This window comes from Myotis brandtii, unplaced genomic scaffold, assembly GCF_000412655.1.
Source record: "Myotis brandtii unplaced genomic scaffold, ASM41265v1 scaffold520, whole genome shotgun sequence".
Classification (NCBI taxonomy): domain Eukaryota; kingdom Metazoa; phylum Chordata; class Mammalia; order Chiroptera; family Vespertilionidae; genus Myotis; species Myotis brandtii.
Genome location: NW_005369827.1, coordinates 1,370,740 through 1,394,141, shown reverse-complemented (window position 1 = coordinate 1,394,141; position 23,402 = coordinate 1,370,740). Strand labels below are relative to the sequence as shown.

Genomic DNA, 23,402 nt, shown 5'->3' with positions numbered 1-23,402 from the left:
ATTCGATTCCCTGTCAGGATACATGCCCAGGTTGTGGGCTCGATCCCCAGTGTGGGGCTTGCAGGGGGCAACCAATCTATGATTCTCTCATCATTGATGTTTCTATCTCCCTCTCCCTCTCCCTCTCCCTCTCTGAAATCAATAAAAATATATTTAAATAAAAATGTAAAAAGCCAAGGGCTGGATCAGGGACCTTGGCCAATATGGGGCTCTGTGACTCAGAGAGGTCCTGTTCTCATTGCCAGAAAGAAAAGGGGAGGACTAAGTTCAGACTTGGGATCTGTTATTAAAAGTAATTTTAAAATACAGGCCACTTGACTGGTGGGGTGAGGCCGACAGGCTGCATGAGATCGGATGTGGCAAAGCCATGCAGCCAGGCTGCTCTGGGAGGAAGTGGGGCACAGCGGCTCTGAGCAGAGCTTTGGAGACAGACAGACCTGCTCCAGTCCTGGTGCTGCCTCTCAGCTGCTGTGTGGCCTGGACTTGTCACGTCAGTGGGCCAAGCCTCAGTGGGTGATGCTCATTATAGAGCGGCCACCTACACACCAGGTGGTGACACAATGCGCTCTCTAGTGCTGAGCACAGCGCTGGCCCACTCGAAGCACTCGGCAAACAGTAACGGTTAGGGTGCTCTCAAGTCTCTCGTCATTCAGCCTGATTTCATCACACTGGGTTCTGCTGCCCATTTATAGTCAGTATAAAGGGAAAAAGAAGAGGATGACTAACTCAACCTTGCCAATCAAGTCTTTATTGTAAACTAAGAGCATATTTAACGTTGCCGTTTGCAATAGTTAAGAATCAACATACTCTAGCTACAACAAGGTTGTGCAAATTTTGAAATGTAAGAAACGTGAGCCTGAGTTTAGGCAGGCAAACATAAGTATATGCTCACGTAGAACTTATGTTACATGGATTCCAACAATAATGACCTACTTTCACTTCTTACCCCTGCAAGGCCAGCGGGGGTCTGCTTCCTTCCCATACCCACTTTGCGACACAGCAGCCCCATTCCTTTCCCCTCTCCAATTCAACAGGTTTGTTTGGCTACGGTGTCTTCTCTGTGCTGGCCCTGGGGGCATCGAGACAGATAGGAGGTGGCTCTGCCTTCAAGAACATACAATCTGGTAGGGGAGACAGACACCCATGAGCCTCGATTTCTGACAGGTCCCATCGCTGGGGAAGGTTTACACACAGATTCTTGTTCTCAGTGTGAGGGTTCTCAGAGGGATCCTTTAGGCTTGGCTCCTGCCAGCAGGCAGAAGACCCATTGGTGTGTCTGTCCAGGTGACTATGCCCTCCCTGGCCTTCCCTTCCTCCTGTGGAATGGAATCACCTCCTCTTCCCTCACTGGGCTTTCCCATTTCAGGGGTACCTCTGCCATCATCTCCCTTCAACAACAAAGGAAGGAAAGCTTGGGGAAAGCCCATTTTAGTGAATACAGATTCACTCCTGCTAACAAGCTACATGGTCTCCACCCTAAAGACCGGTCCTGAAGGCGAATCTGTATGCGTTATATAAGACTGGTGATGAGAAGGACAAGGACCAACAGGGATACTAAAGAAGGTGAGCTCCCCAGCCTGGTCAGGTTTAAGCCCTCCAACCCTCGGACGTGCAATACAGAGAGCTGGATACAGGGGTTCTCAAGTCAAGGGACACAGGTGACACGGAGGCAAGGACGAGCCACAGGACTGGAGGGCTAGAGAAGGCTGGGTGGAAGCAGATACATCAGCCCCGGGAATTGAGGGAACCTCGACCCCAAAGACTAAGATCCAGGTTCCGGGCCTTTTACTGGATGCAGATGAGAAAGAGAAGAGAAAAAGTGTGGAGATGAGCACACATTTGATTTTAACACTGATTATAGCTATAAAGACTTGACCACATAAGGAAACTGAACAATTGGCATGGTTATGTCAACATAAGTTTAATCATTGTCATTTACGCCAAGTGCCTTACCATTTGTATCTAATGGTCACATTATAACATAACAATGATGCACTTTAATAAACGTGGTCCAGAGTGGTCCTGAGTCTTATTGGATTAGGTGAGTAAATGATGTATCTGGTGCCAGCATTTGCTATTTCTTCCTCAAGTAACATGGTCTTCTGTTCTCAACTTTAACAGATGATTGATGCCATTGTTTTTAAACTATTTAGATAGAATGCAGTTTGAGGTGGGAGTCATTATTCAGTACTTTCCCTGATAAGATTTTGTTATCTGAAAATTTGCTATACAGTTTTCCTGTTCCCTGTGCTTGGAATCTGTGGGGGATTTCGGGGGTTTTTTTTGGTTTTATTTTACTCTGGTGCCTCACATTGATGAAATGGTAAAAGCTGTAAGGTGTACCTGTGTTTCCTTTCACACACACATATGTACATAGACACCTTAGTAATTACTCTGATTAGATCCTAAAATTAATAAATTATAGTTGCCCTTCCAGGTCAGTTAAGAGCTCAAGTAACAAATTCCCCAGATTACCAGCATACAGAACGCCGAGCCTGCTCTCATTCCCAAGGCCTGCAACCGGGCGGGAGCCAGTGTCGGAAAACCCAGGCAAAGTGCAGCGGTTCCCAAAGGAAAGTGAGATTTTTAAATTCTGTCCCGAGCTCTGCTGCTATTACTTGGAGAAGTCAGATTCCCTACCCAAAAGGTTTTCCTTTCATCTGTTTTGGTAAATGAAAGAGGAATACTTAGTGCATAATGGGAGTTCGCTGAGTGAAAGGTAGTATCATAAATAAGAAATGCTTTTTTATATATAATTACAGGAAAATAGACGGATAACTGTTTAAAATCATTGGGCAGTATTAAAGTAGCATATGTTATCGAATGCCTTTGATATACAAATTGGTTAACAGCTGGGTGGGAAACTAATAGCAAGGATCGGTTGGTAGTCCTTTTAAAATTTGATCACCTAGTAAAATCAGGTAGGCAAGTGGCTTCAACAAAGTTACTACTTCAGGTGAAAAGAACACTCCGAACATACGGCCGAGTCCTGTAAGGTCATTTCACACATACACCAGGGTGTGTTTGTGAGTCTGTAGGAAAAGACTTCCCAAGCATGAAAACTAGTTATGTACAAGAGCTCTACATTTTGTTATCATTTAAATAAAACATGTCTTTAAATATAGGATTCTTTGGAAAATTCACTTCGCTGTCCAAAGTTATAGAGACCATTTTAGTTTTTTAACCGGAGATAGAATATTCATTACAGCTTCTCAAGAGAGAGCCTAGTTGGACTGGACGAGGAGTTCATTTGCAGAGTGTACTTAATAAAACCATCCAGTGACCAAGTCCCATCAACAAACTATATCCAAAAGCAAACCCTGCTCGGGATGGACCCAGAAAGAGCATCAGCCCTTGCTGTTGGCTCTCCCTGTCCCCATTAGTCTTTGAGGTGGGTGAGTAAATGAGCGTTGGGCCAAGTCTCTCGGAGGTTAGAAGATCTTGCACTCGTTAATGGAGAAGAGCTTCCTCCGGTTGCGTCTCCGGGCTTGGTTGACGGCAGTTCGGACGGCACACTCAAACACCTGCTGCACCCCCCGATTGCTAAGGGCTGAGCACTCCAGGTAGCCCTTTGCTCTCACATCCTGGGCCAGTCTCTTCCCATCGATGGCACTGATGCAGGAGGCCCTGTGGGTCCCCATCTCCCGCTGGTCAGTCTGGGTGGCCACCACCAGCACAGGGGTACAGGGCAAGTTGCTCCTGATTTCGCCAATCCACTTGTTCTTCAGGTTCAGGAAAGAGTTATGGTTGGCCACAGAGTAGCACATCAGCACCACATCGGCCTGCTGGTAGGACAGGGGACGGATGCTTTTGAAGGCGTCATTGCCGGCTGTGTCCCACAGACCCAGGCTGATCTGCATGCCATCCATGAAGACATCCACGCCCGTGTTCTCATACACCGTGGGCTTGTAGGCCTCTGGGAAGGTCTCTGAGGTGAAGCGCACCAACAGGGAGGTCTTCCCCACAGCAGAGTCTCCCACCAGCACACACTTGATGGAACTCAGCATCTTCCAGGCCTGGATCCCTCGTTACACGTTCAGAATCCTTGAATGGCTGAAGCAGATGCCATTCAACACAGGGAATAGAAACCAGATGGGTTTGTGGTCCCGGGGTCTCCAACAACAATTTGCAGAATGTTACTTCTCTCCATGCATCCGAGAGAGACCGCGATCTACTTTGAAAAGCTCCAAAGTCTGGCCTTCAGCTGGAACAGAAAGAGAAGAAGGAAAATTGAGTCTTTCTTTTTCCTTTTTGGATGACTGGGCACTTCCTCACTGGCACGCTGATTAAACATGGGGCCCACCTCAGTGTCGCCGCCCTACCCGACTAGTCTAACCCACACTTCCCCAGCAAAGAGGGCTTGGATCTGCTATCCCCCAGCTCAGGCACCCACAACTCCACCCAGCCAAGAAGCAGAAGCTGATTTTATCTCGAAAACCAGCCTAGTGATAAAAACACAAGCAGCTGCTCTGATCATAACATGAAAAAGACCTCGATAGCAACCTGGTGTGTGAATGAGACGTTTTCAAACTGCTCTCTCTGCTTCCGCTCCAAGAAGCAGGGGAGGCAGCTGACAGCGCTCTCTCGCTTCAGTTTCTAATGGATCCCAGCCATTTGGGGAACTTGCAAGGGAGAGACCTGTCATGAGCCACCAATATAACCAGCACTTCCTTTCATTTATTGATTAATCAGCCAGTCCTTGGCTTATGTGGGAATTTGTGTTGAGATTAGAGAAAAAAAATGACCAGAACTTTAAAAATTTGCTGGGTTTTTTTTCCCTTGAGTTTTTTTTTTTTCCTTCAAAAAGCGGCTACTGATCTAATGGAAAGGGCACTGTCCTTGCGTTTCTGCATCTGAGCTCAGGCGCCATCACTTACGCAGCAACATGGCTTTGAACAGGCGCTACTTGGTCTCCAAGCCTCACTTGGCACATCTGCAAGATTATGGTAAATTTAGGAACCGCTCCTCAGAGATGTGAGGATTAAATTATTTATGTCTTTCAATGTGGTGTGTTTTTGTTTTTGTGTTTTTTTTTGTGTGTGGGGTTTTTTTGTGTGTGTGTTTTAAACTTTATTGTTGAAAGTATTACACAGGTCCTCCTTTTCCCCCCATTAACCTCTTCCAGCCCACTCCCACCCCAACCCCAACCCCAGGCCCTCGCCACCCCATTGTCTGTGTCCACAGGTTATGCACATATGCATACAAGTTTATTGCTTTCAACATTTTTGGATAGCTGCCTATATATCAGAACTCTGATAGGCCCCTGGTTAAACAAAATAACTTGCTTAAAAGTAACCACATTCAGTGCCTGTCCCTTCAACAGGACTGCATGAATAGGACAGAATCCGAATTTCATGAAAAGATCAAATAAATTCTCATCCACTGCAGGTGAGCAAGTTCCCGGCGCTGAGACCAGCTGTGGAGATGGTGCCCTATTTGCCAGGGGACAGCATCACAAGGCCAGCCCTGCTTCAGACAAAGGAAAGGCCTTTCAGACGCAAACCCAGAGCACAGCGTGTTAATACAACCGGGCTTATAAGCTCCCTAGTGGGGATCTTCCTGACATGCCACACGCAAAGCAACGTAAAGCCGGCCCAGAGGTCTGCTTCGGCTTTTAAAGGTCACTCCTCTAAATCCTGCCGTTCACTTCCAAGACGTTCTTATCCTTGCCAACCCACAGTCTCTGTTGGTTTAATGAGATAGAATAGCCTTTGCAAATGAGCCAATCAAATAAATAACTCATGATTTTCATGTATTCGCTTTTTTTAACCACACAAAAGCTGGGCTACTAAGTTACTTAAGTAACTTAGCCAAGTTACTTAACCTCTCCGAGTCTTGTTTTTTGGTTTTGTTTTTTTCATAGAAAACGAGAACAAGAAAAGCGCCCTTTTCGTATAACTATTGTGAGAATTCGGCATGTGGCGAGTCTGGCTCAGCCCAGAACCTGGCATATGGGATCTATGGAGAACCATCATGTTACCAACTTCCACTACTATTTATTGAAAATACCAAGTACTGAATGTCCATAGCACAGGGGGCAGAGGGCCAGAGGTTCTGCTAATTCTGTCTGAAGACTCATAGTGGGTCTCTGTCATGCAGGATGGTCCTGGGCATCTTTGTCTCCAGACCTTGAAGCAAAGTCTCTTCGGGCTCCATCGGTCTCAAACTTCAGATCCTTAGACTTGCTGATGACTTGAATATATGCATTTGTCACACACACACACACACACACACACACACACACACACACATACACGCGCGCGCGTTACCTAGTTCAAAGCTAAGACCCATTAAGACATTTTAAAGCTTTATTCTGATCCCAATGCAGCAGGACCAGAACTAGGAAAAATAAATGGACATGCACCAGACTTTTGGTTAGTAAATAAAATCTCGCTAATAAGACTGAGTAAAAGCCAAATTTCCTGACTATATATCTGCAAAAAGAAGTTGATGAGGCAAAATTGTTAAGAACATGGACTCCAAAGTCAGGTAGATCTGATATTGAATCCAGGCTGCCCAAACAACGACCTGTGTGACAACCTTAGGAGACGTTCTTAACCCCCGCTCAGCCTCAGTTCCTCCTTGGTAAAATCAATGTAATAGCACCTACATCACCAGTTGTTGAGAGTATTGTGTGCTTAGGTGTATAAATTCCTTAGCATAGTGCATAATGTAAACATGCTATAAGTACATAGTCAACACACAGCAAACACACAATAAGTAGTCCTTATTAATATCACTGTTAGATAATAATTACTCAACATAATGATAATTATTAAGAAGTGGGAATTTTGAAGTAGCTCTAAAGAGTATTTTTTCAGCAAAGGATACTCTGTGTATATTATATCCAGTTATGACTACAAAAAAAGGGGGGGTATTTTTATAGTATAAAAATATATCTATATGTGAACAAAGAAATTCTGTCTGAGTTTTGCCATCTAGGGAGCTCCAAAGAGTCAGACGGGAGAAAAAGACTCTGTTCGGTCAAGTGACCTTCAGCCCCCCACCCCCCCGCCCCAGCCCATCTGGCACTCAGAGGCTCATCAAGTCAGCTCTCCGGGCCTCGGTTTACCAAACAGTAAAGTGGTTGAACAAGACTAGCTTTCTCTGTGGTTCAATTAAAACTAAAGCCAAAGGAGAAACCTTTAATGCCTGCCACAGTGGCTATAAGAACAAACCTCTGCATGATTCCGTAGCAGAGAGGACGGAAGATCGGTATGATGACATGCGTAGCCTTTAGCAAATGCTAAATATGGAGCTGGGAGAGGAGGGTGGGGGAGGAGCTCTGGTCCAGGCCAGAGCAACACCCTATATAGACATGACAGACCATCTCCAGACGGCGTGTCACATGTGCCCAAGATAGAGCCGCTCTGGGTCACATCATCAGTGTGGAAGGCGAATGAGCTTGTTTTCAGTGGCATTTCTCCTAAAGGGGTTACCAAGTGAGAAACAGAAGCAGGTTTTCAGTGATATTTCACAAGTGGCGAACAGGAGGGGTGCCTCAATCATGCGTCTCTCAATACAGAAGAGTTACAGAGAGTGACTGCAGATAGCGCCATGAGCAACCCTTGTAGGACTGAAAGCAGACTGGAATTTAGGAACCTCCCATCCCCAGCACCTCTCAGGTCTCAATAACTTGATTTCTCGTCCCTTTCTCCTCTTTTCGCCGTTTTCACAGAAAAGATGCCTTCAACAGGCCCCTATGGTTCACACACACACAGAGAGAGGACAGAAAGGAAGCTTCATCTTGCAAAGGCAGAGGTGTAGTGAAGGCCCAAAGGCAGAGGACAGGGAGGGCTTAGGGATGAGCTCTCGTCCATTTCATCTGCTGGAGAGCTGAGGGCTGTCCAGTAGGAAACCCTCAGTTCTCATCCCAACTAACAGATACCCACTCTTCACTATCCCTCTTTCTTCTAATACACTCTGTGCCTCTCTATTTGCCTGGAAAGACCTGCCCTTCACTCACCACCCCCCAACTCTCATCTCGTCTCGAAAAATCTTCTTTGATCACCTACCCACTGGTAGACCAGGTGCCCCCTCTGTGTGGCCATACTAACCCCCACTCCTCGTACCTCTAACATCGTCATCATCTCACTCCACTGAAATGTTGGTCCTCTTGTGTTTATCCCTCATCTGTGAAAATGGAATTAGATCGACCACCTTCCTCACAGGGTGCTTATAAGGTTCAGTGGAGATATATAACAAATGGCAATAATTTGTGCTCGGACTCTCACAAGACTTTGTACATTTGGAAATACTCTCTTGTTTGTTATGTAAGAAAGCCCCTTCAGAACAATAGAGCACAATATAAAACTAAGGTGAAATTATGACTATTATTAACCAAAATTTATTATAGTAGGTTTTAGGTTATCTGGACTTTATGAGGTGGCTTACTTCAAAATGCTGATGGAATCCTCAGCTGTTTTCTTTTTTCAGAAATATGAACCCATGGTTTGTCCCCACATGTAAAACTTAATTCAAAATGGATCAAAGACCTAAGTGTATGACCTGAAACTAAAAATTACATAGACGAAAACATACCTACTAAGCTTATGGACCGTGGTCTTAGAGAAGGTTTTATGAATTTGACCCCAAAAACAAGAGAAGTAAAGGCAAAAATAAATGAGTGGGACTATATCAAACTAGAAAGCTTCTACACAGCAGAAGAAACCACCAACAAAACAAAAAGGCAACCAACCAAAATAGAGAAGATATTTGCAAACAGCTTTGACAAAGGATTAATATTATATATATATATCATACAACTCAACACCAAACAAACAATCCAATTTAAAAATGAGCAGAGTACCTAAACAGACACTTCTCCCAAGATGACATACAAATGACCAACAGATATATAAAAAGATGCTGAACTTCACTAGCCATTTTGGAAATGCAAGTCAAAACTACAAAGAGATACCACCTCACACCTGTTAGAGTGGCTATTCTCAACAAGACAAGTAATAACAAGTGTTGCAGAGGTTGTGGAGAAAAGGGAACCGTCATTCACTGCTGGTGGGAATGTAAACTGGTACAGACACTGTGGAAAAAAGTATGGAGGATCCTCAAAAAATTAAGAATAGAGTTACCATATGACCCAGCAATCCCTCTCCTGGGTATCTACCCAAAAATTTTGAAAACATTTATTAGCAAAGATATATGCACCCCTATGTTCATTGCATCATGATTCATGGTGACCAAGACATGGAGATCACCAAAGTGTCCAGTGATAGAGGATTTAATAAAGAAGATGTGGTACATGTATACAATGAAATACTACTCAGCCATAAAAAATATGAAATACTGCCATTTGCAACAACATGGATGGACCTTGAGAATATTACGCTAAGCAAAGTCAGTCAGAAAAAGCTAAGAATCCTATGATTTCACTTATATGTGGAATATAAAACTGAAACTTATAGATACAGACAACAGTATGGTGGTTATTGAGGGGTAGTCAAGGATAAAGGAGGCTAAATATATGGTGATGGAAGATGATTTGACCTTGGGTGGTGTACAATGCAATGTACAGATCATATATCATGGAAATGTACACTTGAAAGCTATATAATCTTATTAACCAACTAGAGGTCCAGTGCACGAAAATTCGTGCACTCGGCAGGGGTGGTCCCTCAGACTGGCCTGCACCCTCTCACAGTCCGGGACCCCTCAGGGGATGTCCACCTGCCAGGAGTCAGACATCCCTCTCACAGTCCAGGAGCCCTCACTCCTTACTGCCCGCCTGCTCGCTGCTCCTTAGCACTGCCTCAGAGGTGGGAGAGGCTCCTGCCACGGCCGCTGTTTTGCCCGGCTTCTGGCTGAGAGGCGCTCCCGCAGCTCCTGCGTTGAGCATCTTCCCCCTGGTGGTCAGTGTGCATCATAGCGACTGGTTGTTCAGCCGTTCGGTTGATTTGCATATTACCCTTTTATTATATAGGATGCCACCCTAATAAAAAAGAAATAAAGTAAATGTGTTCCTTTAAATTTGAGATTCTTTTGATCTTAAATGAAAATAAAGAAATATTATTAAAAAATATATATGAGCCCATGGCAGCCATTGGCCATGGGTGGCCTGTCCATTACAGAGAATACATCTAAATGCATGCTCCTCCAAAGTGCTTTGGGCAAAAGACATGCACTGGAAGCAGTCAATTCATTAAGGACAGTGATTCTGCCCTCGCTGGTTTGGTTGAGTGGATAGAGCGTCAGCCTTCGGACTAAAGGGTCCTGGGTTTGATTCTGGTCAAGGGCACATGCCCAGACTTGCAGGCTTGATCCCCAGTGGGGGGCATGCAGGAGGCAGCCAATCAATGATTCTCATCATTGATGTTTCTATCTCCCTCTCCCTTCCTCTCTTGAAAACAATAAAAATATATTTTAAGTGATTCTGTCATAAATCCCCTTCCTCTCTCTGAAATCAATAAAAATATATTTTAAGTGATTCTGTCATAAATATAATACATTTAGATGGTTAGGAAATCAGCATGCTCCTCAGCAGCTCCTCTCTGCCATCAGGCACCCCTGCACAGCCCGGCAGGAGAACCACAGCAAGAGCAGGCCTTGCTCAGGATGGTGAACCCATGGAGCTCCCCGTCTGGCAGGGGGCTGGGGGCTTCACTGTGTTTCTTTTTCTTCCCAGGAAAGAGAATCCTCATGTTACGCAACTTAACATTAAAAAAGAATCACCATCTCTCAATGTTATTACTCCAAACTCTTACTCCGTTTTTATTCTCTAATAAATATACACTTGTATACATCTTCTAAACACATCTTCAGATTTTTTTTTAATTATTTTCAACATAGTCTACACACTTGCCAGGCTTTAGACAAATAGCTTCCCATTGTTTCAAAAATTCACAATTGCACAGCCATTCCCCATTGCTAGCAGCGTCTTTGAGCTGGTGCCGATATTTCATCATAATTAACAACTGTGCCATTTCGTGTACACACGCACTCGAGCAATATATATATTACTTTTATGTGGACAATTTTCTTAGGGAACATATTCACAAATGTGGCATTACAGGGCCAATGGGTCATTCTGTGACTTTTATTTCCATTATTGAGCATTTTCCAGGGATTGTATCAAATAGTTCATATGTATTATTCATTGGTTGTTTTATTTGTTTAACGAAAAACACACCATTGTTTAGGACTTCCCATGTGGCAGGCCACTGTAACAGATCCGGAGGCATAATAGTGAAGGAGGTAGCTGCTGTCCTCGTGGAGATTACCATTCCACAACCACAGACTTCAGGAGGGGAGAATCTCGCGTACAGTCACACAGTGCAAAGTTCTGAACAGAGCCTCACTCCAAAGCCGCGGCGGGTCCCTGTGTCACCCATGGCCCTACCCAGCGCATCTCAGATAAAGCTACGCTTCCTATGCAAACCCATTTTCAAGACACTTTTTCTTAGCCATCCCTTCCAACCAGGTCCCTGCTGCTCCTACAAATAAACCAGTTCTTCATTTGTTACAAGAAGTGTGCTATTTCTTCACCTGGAAGCTGGTTCCACAAGTGTGTTTAGTGTGAGAATTCATCAAGCTGTGGACCCACGGCGTGTTCGCTTTTCTGTCCGTAGATCAAACTCCAGTAAAAGTATTTTTAAAAATAAGGTTACTGCCTTTTCAAGGAACATCTTCTCAAGTATTATTTTATCTTGTTTCCTCTTGCAAAAGTTCATTTCACTAATTCTCAACCCTACTTTAAACCCTCCGTAGCGTATTTGTAATGGTCCCCCTCGAAATCACAAAAGAAAATCACTTTCAAATCAGTTTTGGGTTTTTTTTATGCACAGATCATCCTGATTCTAAGTGGACTTTGTTCTGAAAGTCTGCTTGCAAGATGCTGGTTTGCAACTTTTAATACATATTCTTCAGAGTCAAAGATCTAAACAATGTTGACATTCCTAGACCTAAAGCTTGTTTAACCCCATCATAGTCTAATTAAAACAGTACATCACCAAGCTCTGGGGCCTTCTATTATCTCCGCACCCTTGAAGCCTCTCTGAGCTTGATCCCTGTGTCTCCCGCCCCCAGGCCAAGCAGGGACTGTGGCACCCTTCCCCTCCTCTGCTCCAGCCACCCTGCCCTGACTGGTCCCTTCCACTCCCAGAAGCACAAGAATCGATTGTCACCAAAGGGTCTAGAGTTCTCACCTCGTCCAAGTACAGAGCCAAAAACAATGGACAGCAGTCAGTCAGTCAACTGCCCGGGTGCCACTAAGGGTCAATGGGGGAAGAAAGGAGAGGCATTTGTAATACTTTCAACAATAAAGATTAACTTTTTTTTTTAAAGAGAGACACCAGAACCTCACCTCTAATCTAAGGTGATTGGAAAAAGTAGTTACCATAGCTTCTCTCAAAGTAATGGCAGGAATATTCTGAAAAACTGCTTAGTCAAGAGTGCAGCCCCCACAGGGCTTGTTCAAAAAAAAGGTCAGGCAGTCTCTGAACTTCTTGCTAAGGAATGTGAACTTCAGGCACCCAGGGACTCATATTTTCTCAGTTGGCTATGCATGTTTGGGGCCCAAGCTGAACTGTTTTAGGAAAGAGAGCAAAGAAGCATGTACATGCATATCTAACCGTCCTATGATGTAATGACGCGGTACAGCGAGGTTGCCAAACTGGGTCGCTCAGCCATGGGCAAACCCACCACCTGTTTCTGTGTGGCCCATGCCAGCCACCCTGCCCTGACTGGTCCCTTCCACTCCCAGGAGCACAAGAATTGATTGTCACCAAAGGGTCTAGAGTTCTCACCTTGTCCAAGTACAGAGCCAGAAACAATGGACAGCCAGTCAGTCAGTCAACTGCCCGGGTGCCACGAAGGGTCAATGGGGGAAGAAAGGAGGGGCATTTGTAATACTTTCAACAATAAAGATTAACTTTTTTTTTAAAAGAGAGACACCAGAACCTCACCTCTAAACTAAGGTGACTGGAAAAAGTAGTTACCATAGCTTCTCTCAAAGTAATGGCAGGAATATTCTGAAAAACTGCTTAGTCAAGAGTGCAGCCCCCACAGGGCTTGTTCAAAAAAAAAGGTCAGGTAGTCTCTGAACTTCTTGCTAAGGAATGTGAACTTCAGGCACCCAGGGTCTCTTATTTTCTCAGTTGGCTATGCATGTTTGGGGCCCAAACTGAACTGTTTTAGGAAAGAGAGCAAAGAAGCATGTACATGCATATCTAACCGTCCTATGATGTAATGACGCGGTACAGCGAGGTTGCCAAACTGGGTCGCTCAGCCATGGGCAAACCCACCACCTGTTTCTGTGTGGCCCATGAATAAAATGGTCTTTACTTTCTTAATGGTTAAAAAAATCAAAAAAGCAATATTTTGTGACATATGAGTATTATATGAAATTCAAATTTCAGTGTCCATATAATAACATTTTATTGGAACACGGCTATGCTCTTTCCTTTATGTATTGTCCTATGGCTACTTTCATGCTACGATTCAACGTTGCAACAGAGACTTTATGACCTTGTGTGTAAAGCCTAAAATATTTACTATCTAGCCCTTTACATAAAAAGTTTGACAACTCCTGCTATATAAAGAAAGGCAATTCAGAGTAGGAAAGAAAACTCAAACTCTGGGGTCAGGCAGTTTAGGTTTGCCTCCAATGTCTGTGACTTACTGTGTGACCTTAGGTAAATTGCTTAACCTCTCTGACGTTCAGTCCATTGTCAATAGAAGAAGTACAGCATAGTGATTAAGGATTCTGGGAACATGCTGCCTCCCAGTTCCACTAACCACTGGCTGTGTGACCTCATGAAAGTTACTAAATCTTAGCTTTTCAACTGTAAAAAGGGAATAATGATAGTACCTAGCATACAGGTTTGTTGTACAGGATTAAGTGGGTTAGTGCATATAAAGCACATAGAATGATGCCTGGCCTGGACTGAGTACTATGGAAGTATTTACTGTTATTATTCACCTGAGGGGCTGTTATAAGAACTACTGTACGTCCAAAAAGTGCCTGGAACGAAACAGACACAAACAGTAACTGCTATGATGATGTGGTTATAAACCAGTAATATCAAACCCAGAAGAGGGAGCAATGAACTCTCTGGAGGTGGGAGAAAGGAGTGGTGGTTAGGGAACCCTATGTTTAAAAGGTGTAAAGGATTCCACATCTACACAATGAAATACCACGCTGCTGTAAAAAAGAAGGAATTCTTACCATTTGCAACAGCATGGATGGACTAGAGAGCATTGTGCTAAGTGGAATAAGCCAGTCAGAGAAAGATAAATATCATATGAACTCACTCATTTGTGGAATATAAAGAACATAATAAACTGATGAACAAAAATACTGATACAGAGGCAAAGAAGCACCAACCAGACTGTCAAACTATAGCAGGAAGGCCGGGGAGGGTTGGGGGGTAGGTAAGAGATCAACAGAAGGACTTGTATGCATGCATAGAAGCATAACCAATGGACTCAAGACACTGGGGGTTGGTGGTGAGGGCATGTGCCGGAGGGGATAGGGGAGACCGAGGGGAGGTCAATGGGGGAAAAATGGAGACATATGTACAACTATCTGTAATACTTTAAACAATAAAATTAAATTAAAAAATAAAAGGTGTAAAGGATACTCTTGAAGTTACTTTGAAATCACCTACACTCTTAACTTCCTGACTGGTATAATTACCCCCACTAACTTCTCTTGGTCCTTTTTGCTCCAATTCTGCAGAATTAGCTCTTTGCAAAAGAGCAAAAAGTCATAATGAAAATAACTTAAAAGAAAAGAAACTCAGGAGTGAAAATGTATTACACACACAAGACCAGATCACAAATCAAAGTAACCCTGAGAGCGAGAAAGACCCTCTGCCCCCAGACCTTTCTGTCTGACACGGCGAGGGGCAGTGGGGAGTTTCTGCTTTAGGATTGGATGTTCTCTCCTTAGACTGAAAGTAGCTCCCTGTCTGATCTTTACTGACTGTGAAACTATGAAATCTGCCTGACGTCTGGGTGGACCTCCACCACATCCCAGGGGCTCCCGTCCCTCCTCCCCAACCCCCATGCCAGAACCACCATCACCATCATCATCCACTACATATACTCAAACCATCGTGGGGAAGGCATTCCCTCTCATATTTGCTGAAATAGACTGAAGACATCCTCCCTACTCTGGCTAATGTCTCTCCTCATTTCTCTGGACTATTTCTATGCACCCTTTTGTTCTGATTATAAAAATAATACACACACATTAGAGAACATTTTGACAACACAGAACTATCAAAAGGAGCAAAAGGAAGTAAACAATTACTACCTAGAACCAAAAGCTGTAAGATATTAGTGTACCTTTTCCTGTTTCTTTTTTTCAGTGCGTTATTTTTTCAAAGCTAATACCATACTTTATATATGTTTGGCATCTTGCTTTTTTATTTAACATTTATCTCATAAATATTTCCTATGTCATTAAGATTCGTCAAATATAATTTTAATGACTGTATAATATGAATGTAGCATTTTTTTATTTAACCAATTGCCTATTGTTGGACATTTAAATTGTTTGTAATTTTTACCATATTAGTAATGAGCAAATATTTTAAAAATAACTTTGCATAAATATAAATTTCTTTAGTACAAACAGATATGAGTGAAATTACTGGAACAAAAAAAGATCAAAATGTTGGACCAATTTATATTCCATAAGCCATGTACAAGCGTATTCATTTGATCATACCACCAACTACCAATGGGTATAATATTTGCCCATTTGATCTGTTTTCACTTGCATTTCATTGATGTCTAGTGAAAATTAAAATTCATCTCTTCATTGACTACTTACACTTTTTCTTTTGTAATTCATCTGTTCTACCTACTTTTCTAGCAAGGTAATCATCATTTTTAATAATTTTTAAATATCTTTTTAATGATTAAGGATATTAATCCTTTCTTGGTTAAATAAATATGTTGCCACTTTTTATATCCGTATTTTATATTCTCGGAACTCCCCAAATTCCTGGCACTCCCCCAACATTGAGAACCACTAAACAGAATGTAAAATAGCACATCCCCTGACGTGGAAAGAAACAGCATGATTAGATGAAAAGGTCGTCTAGTTCAACCCACTCATTTCCCCACGAGGAAGAAGTGGTTTAGCTACTGGGGGCTGACTCGAGGCCAGAAACTGGATCGGCTGAGTCAGCATTCTTTCCATCTACACAGGATTTTTTCAAATACTGTATATTACATCTACATTTTCTTGCCCACACTTAATTTCCTTAATATTTTAAATACAAAGCACATATAGATAGCTGAGATAGGTATTTCAAATTGGTGACTTTTTACTCAAAAGAGAGCTCCCAGTTTTAATAGAAAAATACTTTCCAAACAGATGTACCCTTTCTCACAAACTTCCTTTGGGAGATAGATCACCTCTCTTTAGGGGCAATCATTAAGCCTTTCAACATTCTCTAGAATTAAAGTAAACCCTAATTTACAAATCACTCGAACTGCAAACGGCAAGGTATTTTGTTCTAGATATTTAGCCCAGAGCACTGAATACAATGAGATGATTTGGTCTCAGGTTCAATGTATAAAGTTGCCAATATTCCATCGTTTGTGGTGTTGGGGTCTCAGTTAGATGCTCATCTTTGTCGCTGATTAGCAGTATAACTCTGAGCAAGTCACATAACCAGAACCACAAAATGTGGATAATGATGCATAGTTTGCAGGTTTTTTAAGGCAATGCAAAAGGAGCTATCTCCCATGCCTAAAGGCCCTTAGTAGATAAGAATAACAATAAAAGTTCACAAGGTACTTAGCATTGGTCAGACACTGTTTGAAGTTCTTCATGAAAGCTCATTAATCATAACCACAATACTATGTGGTCAATATCATTTTATAGCTGAGGAAACTAAGCTACAGAATTAAAGCAACTTGCCCAAGGTGACAGCTACTGAGGAGAGCTGCTGGGGTTTGAACCCTAGCCATCAGGCCTCCAAGCCCATTTGCAATGCCATCTCCACCTCTCCTCCCACTGGCTCTCATCTGTGGGAAGCCTGCCTACCTTTGCAACCTTGATGAAACTAAGCAATAAGCTATGACCTGAATGTGTGCATGTCCCTAAAATTCCTATGTTCAAACCGCACCCCAAGGGGCCTTTGGGAGGTGAGCGTGAAGCCCTCATAAATAAAGTTAGTGCCCTTACAAAAGGGACCCCAGAGACCTCCTAGCACCTTCCACCGTGTGAGGACATAGCAAAAAAGCGCCATCTATGACTCAGGGATTGAGTCCTCACCAGACGTCACATTTGCACAGGCCATAATCTTAGGTTTCCCAGCCTCTAGAACTGAGAGAAATACATTTCTGTTGAAATAAATTCCAGTCTATGACATTTTGTTATAGATGCCCAAGCAGACGAAGACACAATCCTAAAATAAAGGCTGGAGCTGGAAAGAGGTTTTTCAGCTGGTGAATAATTTTTAAATATCTTTTTAATGATTAAGGATATTAATCCTTTCTTGGTTAAATAAATATGTTGCCACTTTTTATATCCGTATTTTATATTCTCGGAACTCCCCAAATTCCTGGCACTCCCCCAACATTGAGAACCACTAAACAGAATGTAAAATAGCACATCCCCTGACGTGGAAAGAAACAGCATGATTAGATGAAAAGGTCGTCTAGTTCAACCCACTCATTTCCCCACGAGGAAGAAGTGGTTTAGCTACTGGGGGCTGACTCGAGGCCAGAAACTGGATCGGCTGAGTCAGCATTCTTTCCATCTACACAGGATTTTTTCAAATACTGTATATTACATCTACATTTTCTTGCCCACACTTAATTTCCTTAATATTTTAAATACAAAGCACATATAGATAGCTGAGATAGGTATTTCAAATTGGTGACTTTTTACTCAAAAGAGAGCTCCCAGTTTTAATAGAAAAATACTTTCCAAACAGATGTACCCTTTCTCACAAACTTCCTTTGGGAGATAGATCACCTCTCTTTAGGGGCAATCATTAAGCCTTTCAACATTCTCTAGAATTAAAGTAAACCCTAATTTACAAATCACTCGAACTGCAAACGGCAAGGTATTTTGTTCTAGATATTTAGCCCAGAGCACTGAATACAATGAGACGATTTGGTCTCAGGTTCAATGTATAAAGTTGCCAATATTCCATCGTTTGTGGTGTTGGGGTCTCAGTTAGATGTTCATCTTCATCGCTGATTAGCAGTATAACTGAGCAAGTCACGTAACCAGAACCACGAAATGTGGATAATGATGCATAGTTTGTAGGATTTTTAAGGCAATGCAAAAGGAGCTATCTCCCATGCCTAAAGGCCCTTAGTAGATAAGAATAACAATAAAAGTTCACAAGGTACTTAGCATTGGTCAGACACTGTTTGAAGTTCTTCATGAAAGCTCATTAATCATAACCACAATACTATGTGGTCAATATCATTGTTTCTTCATTTTATAGCTGAGGAAACTAAACTACAGAATTAAAGCAACTTGCCCAAGGTGACAGCTACTGAGGAGAGCTGCTGGGGTTTGAACCCCAGCCATCAGGCCTCCAAGCCCATTAGCAATGCCATCTCCACCTCTCCTCCCACTGGCTCTCATCTGTGGGAAGCCTGCCTACCTTTGCAACCTTGATGAAACTAAGCAATAAGCTATGACCTGAATGTGTGCATGTCCCTAAAATTCCTATGTTCAAACCGCACCCCAAGGGGCCTTTGGGAGGTGAGCGTGAAGCCCTCATAAATAAAGTTAGTGCCCTTACAAAAGGGACCCCAGAGACCTCCTAGCACCTTCCACCGTGTGAGGACATAGCAAAAAAGCGCCATCTATGACTCAGGGATTGAGTCCTCACCAGACATCACATTTGCACAGGCCATAATCTTAGGTTTCCCAGCCTCTAGAACTGAGAGAAATACATTTCTGTTGAAATAATTTCCAGTCTATGACATTTTGTTATAGATGCCCAAGCAGACGAAGACACAATCCTAAAATAAAGGCTGGAGCTGGAAAGAGGTTTTTCAGCTGGTGGTGATTTCCTTCCTACTCCAGGCCTGGTTTCTAACAACATTTGAAGATCTCTCCCTTAGGCAGATGTCATCCAGCTGCACACTTAGTCTGTTTGCCACCCAGAGTCAAATTTCAATTTTTAAAAGTATTTTTCAAATGCAGTAAAATATTTCATGTATGAACTAAAACTTGCATTTATCAATCAAAATATTACACATTGTAGTTTTCCCTCTGCTTCACTGTTTTCAATTTAAACACAAAACTCCAAAAGGTCACATAGAGTCACAGAATTGAAGTAAATCGAGTTCTGTTTCATAGTCTCTGTAGTCATTCTGCTATCATTCTTTATTTCTAATCTACAGTTTAAACTCAGGAATATGTACGTAGTGCCACAGGGTTGGGAACTGCAATTGGCCCTCAAAGTCACCACTAAGAATTTACTGTGACTTTATTACTGCCAGCTCATGGGGATAATAAAAAGCAGACCCATATTGGTGTTACTGTTTTTTTAAATTCTTGACAGATAATGCGCTCCCTTAATGCCTTCACCAGGGTGGACCCCTTCTACCGTCCTGCCGTGTGGTATGCCCTTTCCAGTAGCTATTAAAATTTTATTTATTTATTTTTGTTAACCCTCACCTGAGGATTTTTTTTTTTATTGATATTTAGAGACAGTGGAAGGAAGGGATGGGTAGAGGGAGGGGGGAGAGAGAGAGAGAGAGAAAAACCTTGATGTGAGAAAGACACATCAATTGGTTGCTTCCAGGGATCAAACCTGCAACCCAGGTACATGTCCTTGACTGGGAATCGAACCTGTAACTGTTGTTTTTTAAAATTCTTGACAGATAATGTGCTCCATTAATGCCTTCACCAGGGTGGACCCCTTCTACCGTCCTGCCGTGTGGTATGCCCTTTCCAGTAGCTATTAAAATTTTATTTATTTATTTTTGTTAACCCTCACCTGGGGATATTTTTTTCATTGATATTTAGAGACAGTGGAAGGAAGGGATGGGTAAAGGGAGGGGGGAGAGAGAGAGAGAGGGAGAGAGAAACCTTGATGTGAGAAAGACACATCAATTGGTTGCTTCCAGGGATCGAACCTGCAACCCAGGTACATGTCCTTGGCTGGGAATCGAACCTGTGACCCTTCGGTGCTCTGGCCAATGCTCTAACCACTGAGAAACAGAGCACTATTAACATTTGAAAAAAGCATATTCCTTTTAAAAAAGGAAAAATCCAATTATTTAGACACATTGTCCTATTGTATCTACACAAGTAATCAAGACATATGTGCAAGAATTCTCCTTGCTGCATTATTCATAACAGCCGAAGAAGAAGTGGGGGTAACTGAAAGGTCCACCGAGAGGCAGTGGTTAAATCAATTCTGCCCTGTCCATCCAGTAGAGTCCAACAGAGTTAACTCAGCCCATATGTACTGAGCAAGGAGGGTACCCATGACATTATTAGCCACTGAATACAAGCAAGCAGTTGGACAATTTGGTAAAGGGTCCCATTTGTGTAGAAAAACAAACAGACAAGCCTGGTCTGGTGCCCAGAATGCCCAGAAGGACATCGGTCCAGGCAGAGGCAAAGTGTCTGTGCGAGGGAGGGCAAATGCAGGCCCGCTGTGAATCCTCAGCTCATCTTACACCTGTCCCTCTATCGATAAAACTATACGGCAGTCACTCCCTAATTTGTCTCAGGGAGAAAAAGAACAAAGAGAAATAAGCTAAGAACACAAGCTTGTACAGCCTCTCGTAGGTTTTTTAAATCCCCTTTTGGAATATAGATTCCTGTTCTTTCTACATTGATTATATCATAGATATCACACGTGGCAGTGAGAGTAATTATCTTCCTAGATGCTCCGCTTCTGATCAAGGACTCACAGAAACGGGGAGAAACAAATTCATCACAGCCCCGAGACTCCAGGACACTCCAGAGCAAAATCCTTGTGTTAACTGTTCAATTCAATGCTCGTGCACAATATTCTATTGACATTAAGTTCCAAATTCTATAGAAGGCTGGAAAAAAAGTCCGGAGAGCTGCCTAATTTAATTGGCTTTAAACTAGACCTACTTTGAAAGAGCCTGTGGACAGAGGATAATAAAGAATGCTAATATAGCTTAGACTGAGCCTACACGTTTAAAATTTTTCCCCCTTATTTAGTTAATAATGTCTCTGACCCTCACTTTTTTCTTTCTCTATTAGAAGAAATGACTTCATGGGGAGAGGTAATGGGATGGCCATGCAGAGGCAGACGGCATGGCTGTACTTCATCAGAATAAGGTCCCATATAGCCAGGAGCTTAGAGAATAAAATCCTAAATTAGAGAGGGGAAAAAAGCAACATTCTGCATACAAATGATCTCACACTCAGCTTCATCCCACACAAAAATTAACATTTAAATGGACACATGCTATAATCAAGGCAAATGCAAAATGCCAAGAGAACACTCAGGACAGTGATTATATCTTTAAGGGCAGTCAAGGAGGAGGGGAGTGACATTTGAAATGGGTCTCGGAGGAGGAAAAGAAAGTGGGAGTGGAGGACCGAATTCAGAAAGAGGAAGTGGCCAGACCCAGGTGTGCTCGTGGGAAAGGTCTGTGTATCTGGAGGGTTGAGAGTTGGCTTTTGTGGCTAAAGCACAAGTGGGAGATGATCTTGGAAAGGGGCACTGGGACCAATTTGTAGGGCCCTTTACTCCATGTCAAATATAAAAAACCTCCATCCATGCCCTTAGCTGGTTTGGCTCAGTGGATAGAGCCTGCGGACTGAAGGGTCCCAGGTTCGATTCCAGTCAAGGGCACATGCCGGGTTTGCGGGTTCAATGCCCAGTGGGGGGGGCACGTGCAGGGGGCAACCAATCAATGATTCTCTCTCATTATTGATGTTTCTATCTCTCTCTCCCTTCCTCTCTGACTGAAATCCATAAAAATATATTTTAAAAAAACAACAACTCCATCTAGCCATCTTTCATTACCTTTCTCCTCTCCCCTATCCCCATTTCACCCAACCATTGCTGCAATCTCTCCAGACTATGTAACATCCCCCAAACTTTCTCTGCCTTCCCTGAATCAATAGCCGTAAGTGTGCTGTTCTCATCTCCTGAAATATGATCTTCCCTGCTCTGACTCTTCCTGGTAAAGTTCTATGTGTCCCAGCGCAAATGTCACCTCCTCCAAGAAGCCTCCCAGGAACTCCCAGTAAGCATTCTTTTTCTCCCTTATTTGAGCTCACATGCTATCTTTAAGTGTTTTTACATTTACATTGTTGACTAGTTGATAACTGCCTACAGTAAAATTCAGAGTACAGAAGTGGAAAATGTCTCCTTCCTATGCCTGCTACCCTCCAGGGCCCCAGGCATTTTCCCAGAGGCAATCATTGCCTTAGGTTCTTATGCATTTTTCTAAAGCTGTTAATTATGACATCTGTATATTAATGCATATGTGTAATTATCATACCCACACATATATACACATATATACATATATAATATCTATAATACTAAAGCATAATATGCTAATTAGACTGGACGTCCTTTCGTCCTTCCTGACGAAGCTGGGGCTGCGAGGGAAGCCCGGGTCCCGGGTGCCTGCCGGCAGCCAGAGGGAAGAAAGGCCTACTTGTGCACAAATTTCGTGCATCGGGCCTCTAGTATATAATATAAACTGCAGCATACTATACCACATTCTCTGATGCTTTTCTCACTTAATAATACATAAAATGTTTTCCTTAGCTGCAGATTTTGAGTTGCCTAATTCTAACTTCCTAACTTTCTAACAGGACTAAGCAACTCCTCCTTTGCTATAGATAAATCTGAAAACATAAATATAAGACTAAATACGAATGGAAAGTCAGTATAGTAAGTAGAGGCAGCTTGCAGTGGACAGAGCCTTGGACTGTAAGACTCAGGTTCAAATCCTAGCACTATCATTAACTATGTGACTTTGCTCACACCGGTTAGCCTCTCCAGACTTCAATTTTCTCATCTGTAAAATTAGGCATTGAATCTGATTGGCTCGAAGCGCCCGTCTGGTGCTAATACTTCATGTTGCTATGAAAGCAGTGATATCACAAGCTGCTTTGAGAGCAGATGTTAACAGAGAAGAGGGTGAGGGGGCAGACAGCTCACAGTCCCTGCCACAAGTGACCTTTCCCAACTCATAGGCTTTTCCTTTTGCCTTGCCTTGCTTGTCCTTCCCTCTCCACCCCCTATCTTGACTCAGGGGCATGGGTACTAAAAAGCCCTCAGCGTGGGCTCATTCATCAAGGGAAGCACAAGGGACCCCCCCAGCAGGTGTCTGATTTCAACACTGTGTTCAGTAGCAACCATCTCAGTTTTACACAAGATAGAAACAGAATCCGGACCTCTGCCTGGCCAGGGTGGTTCAGTGGTTGAGCATCGACCTATGAACCAGGA

The 23,402-nt window shown here is 42.9% G+C and overlaps 1 protein-coding gene across 3 annotated transcripts in view; it reads right to left on the bottom strand.

Moving 5' to 3' along the window:
- Positions 1 to 1,738: 1,738 nt before the first annotated feature.
- RHOH (ras homolog family member H) overlaps positions 1,739 to 23,402 on the bottom strand; it is a 42,582-nt gene continuing 20,918 nt past the window's right edge. For all 3 annotated transcript variants that reach the window (XM_014548724.1, XM_014548723.1, XM_014548725.1), the window contains one exon: positions 1,739 to 4,204. In XM_014548724.1, the coding sequence (XP_014404210.1) occupies positions 3,432 to 4,007 (576 nt within the window). In that variant the 5' untranslated portion in view covers positions 4,008 to 4,204 and the 3' untranslated portion in view covers positions 1,739 to 3,431. The remainder of the gene's footprint in view (positions 4,205 to 23,402) is intronic.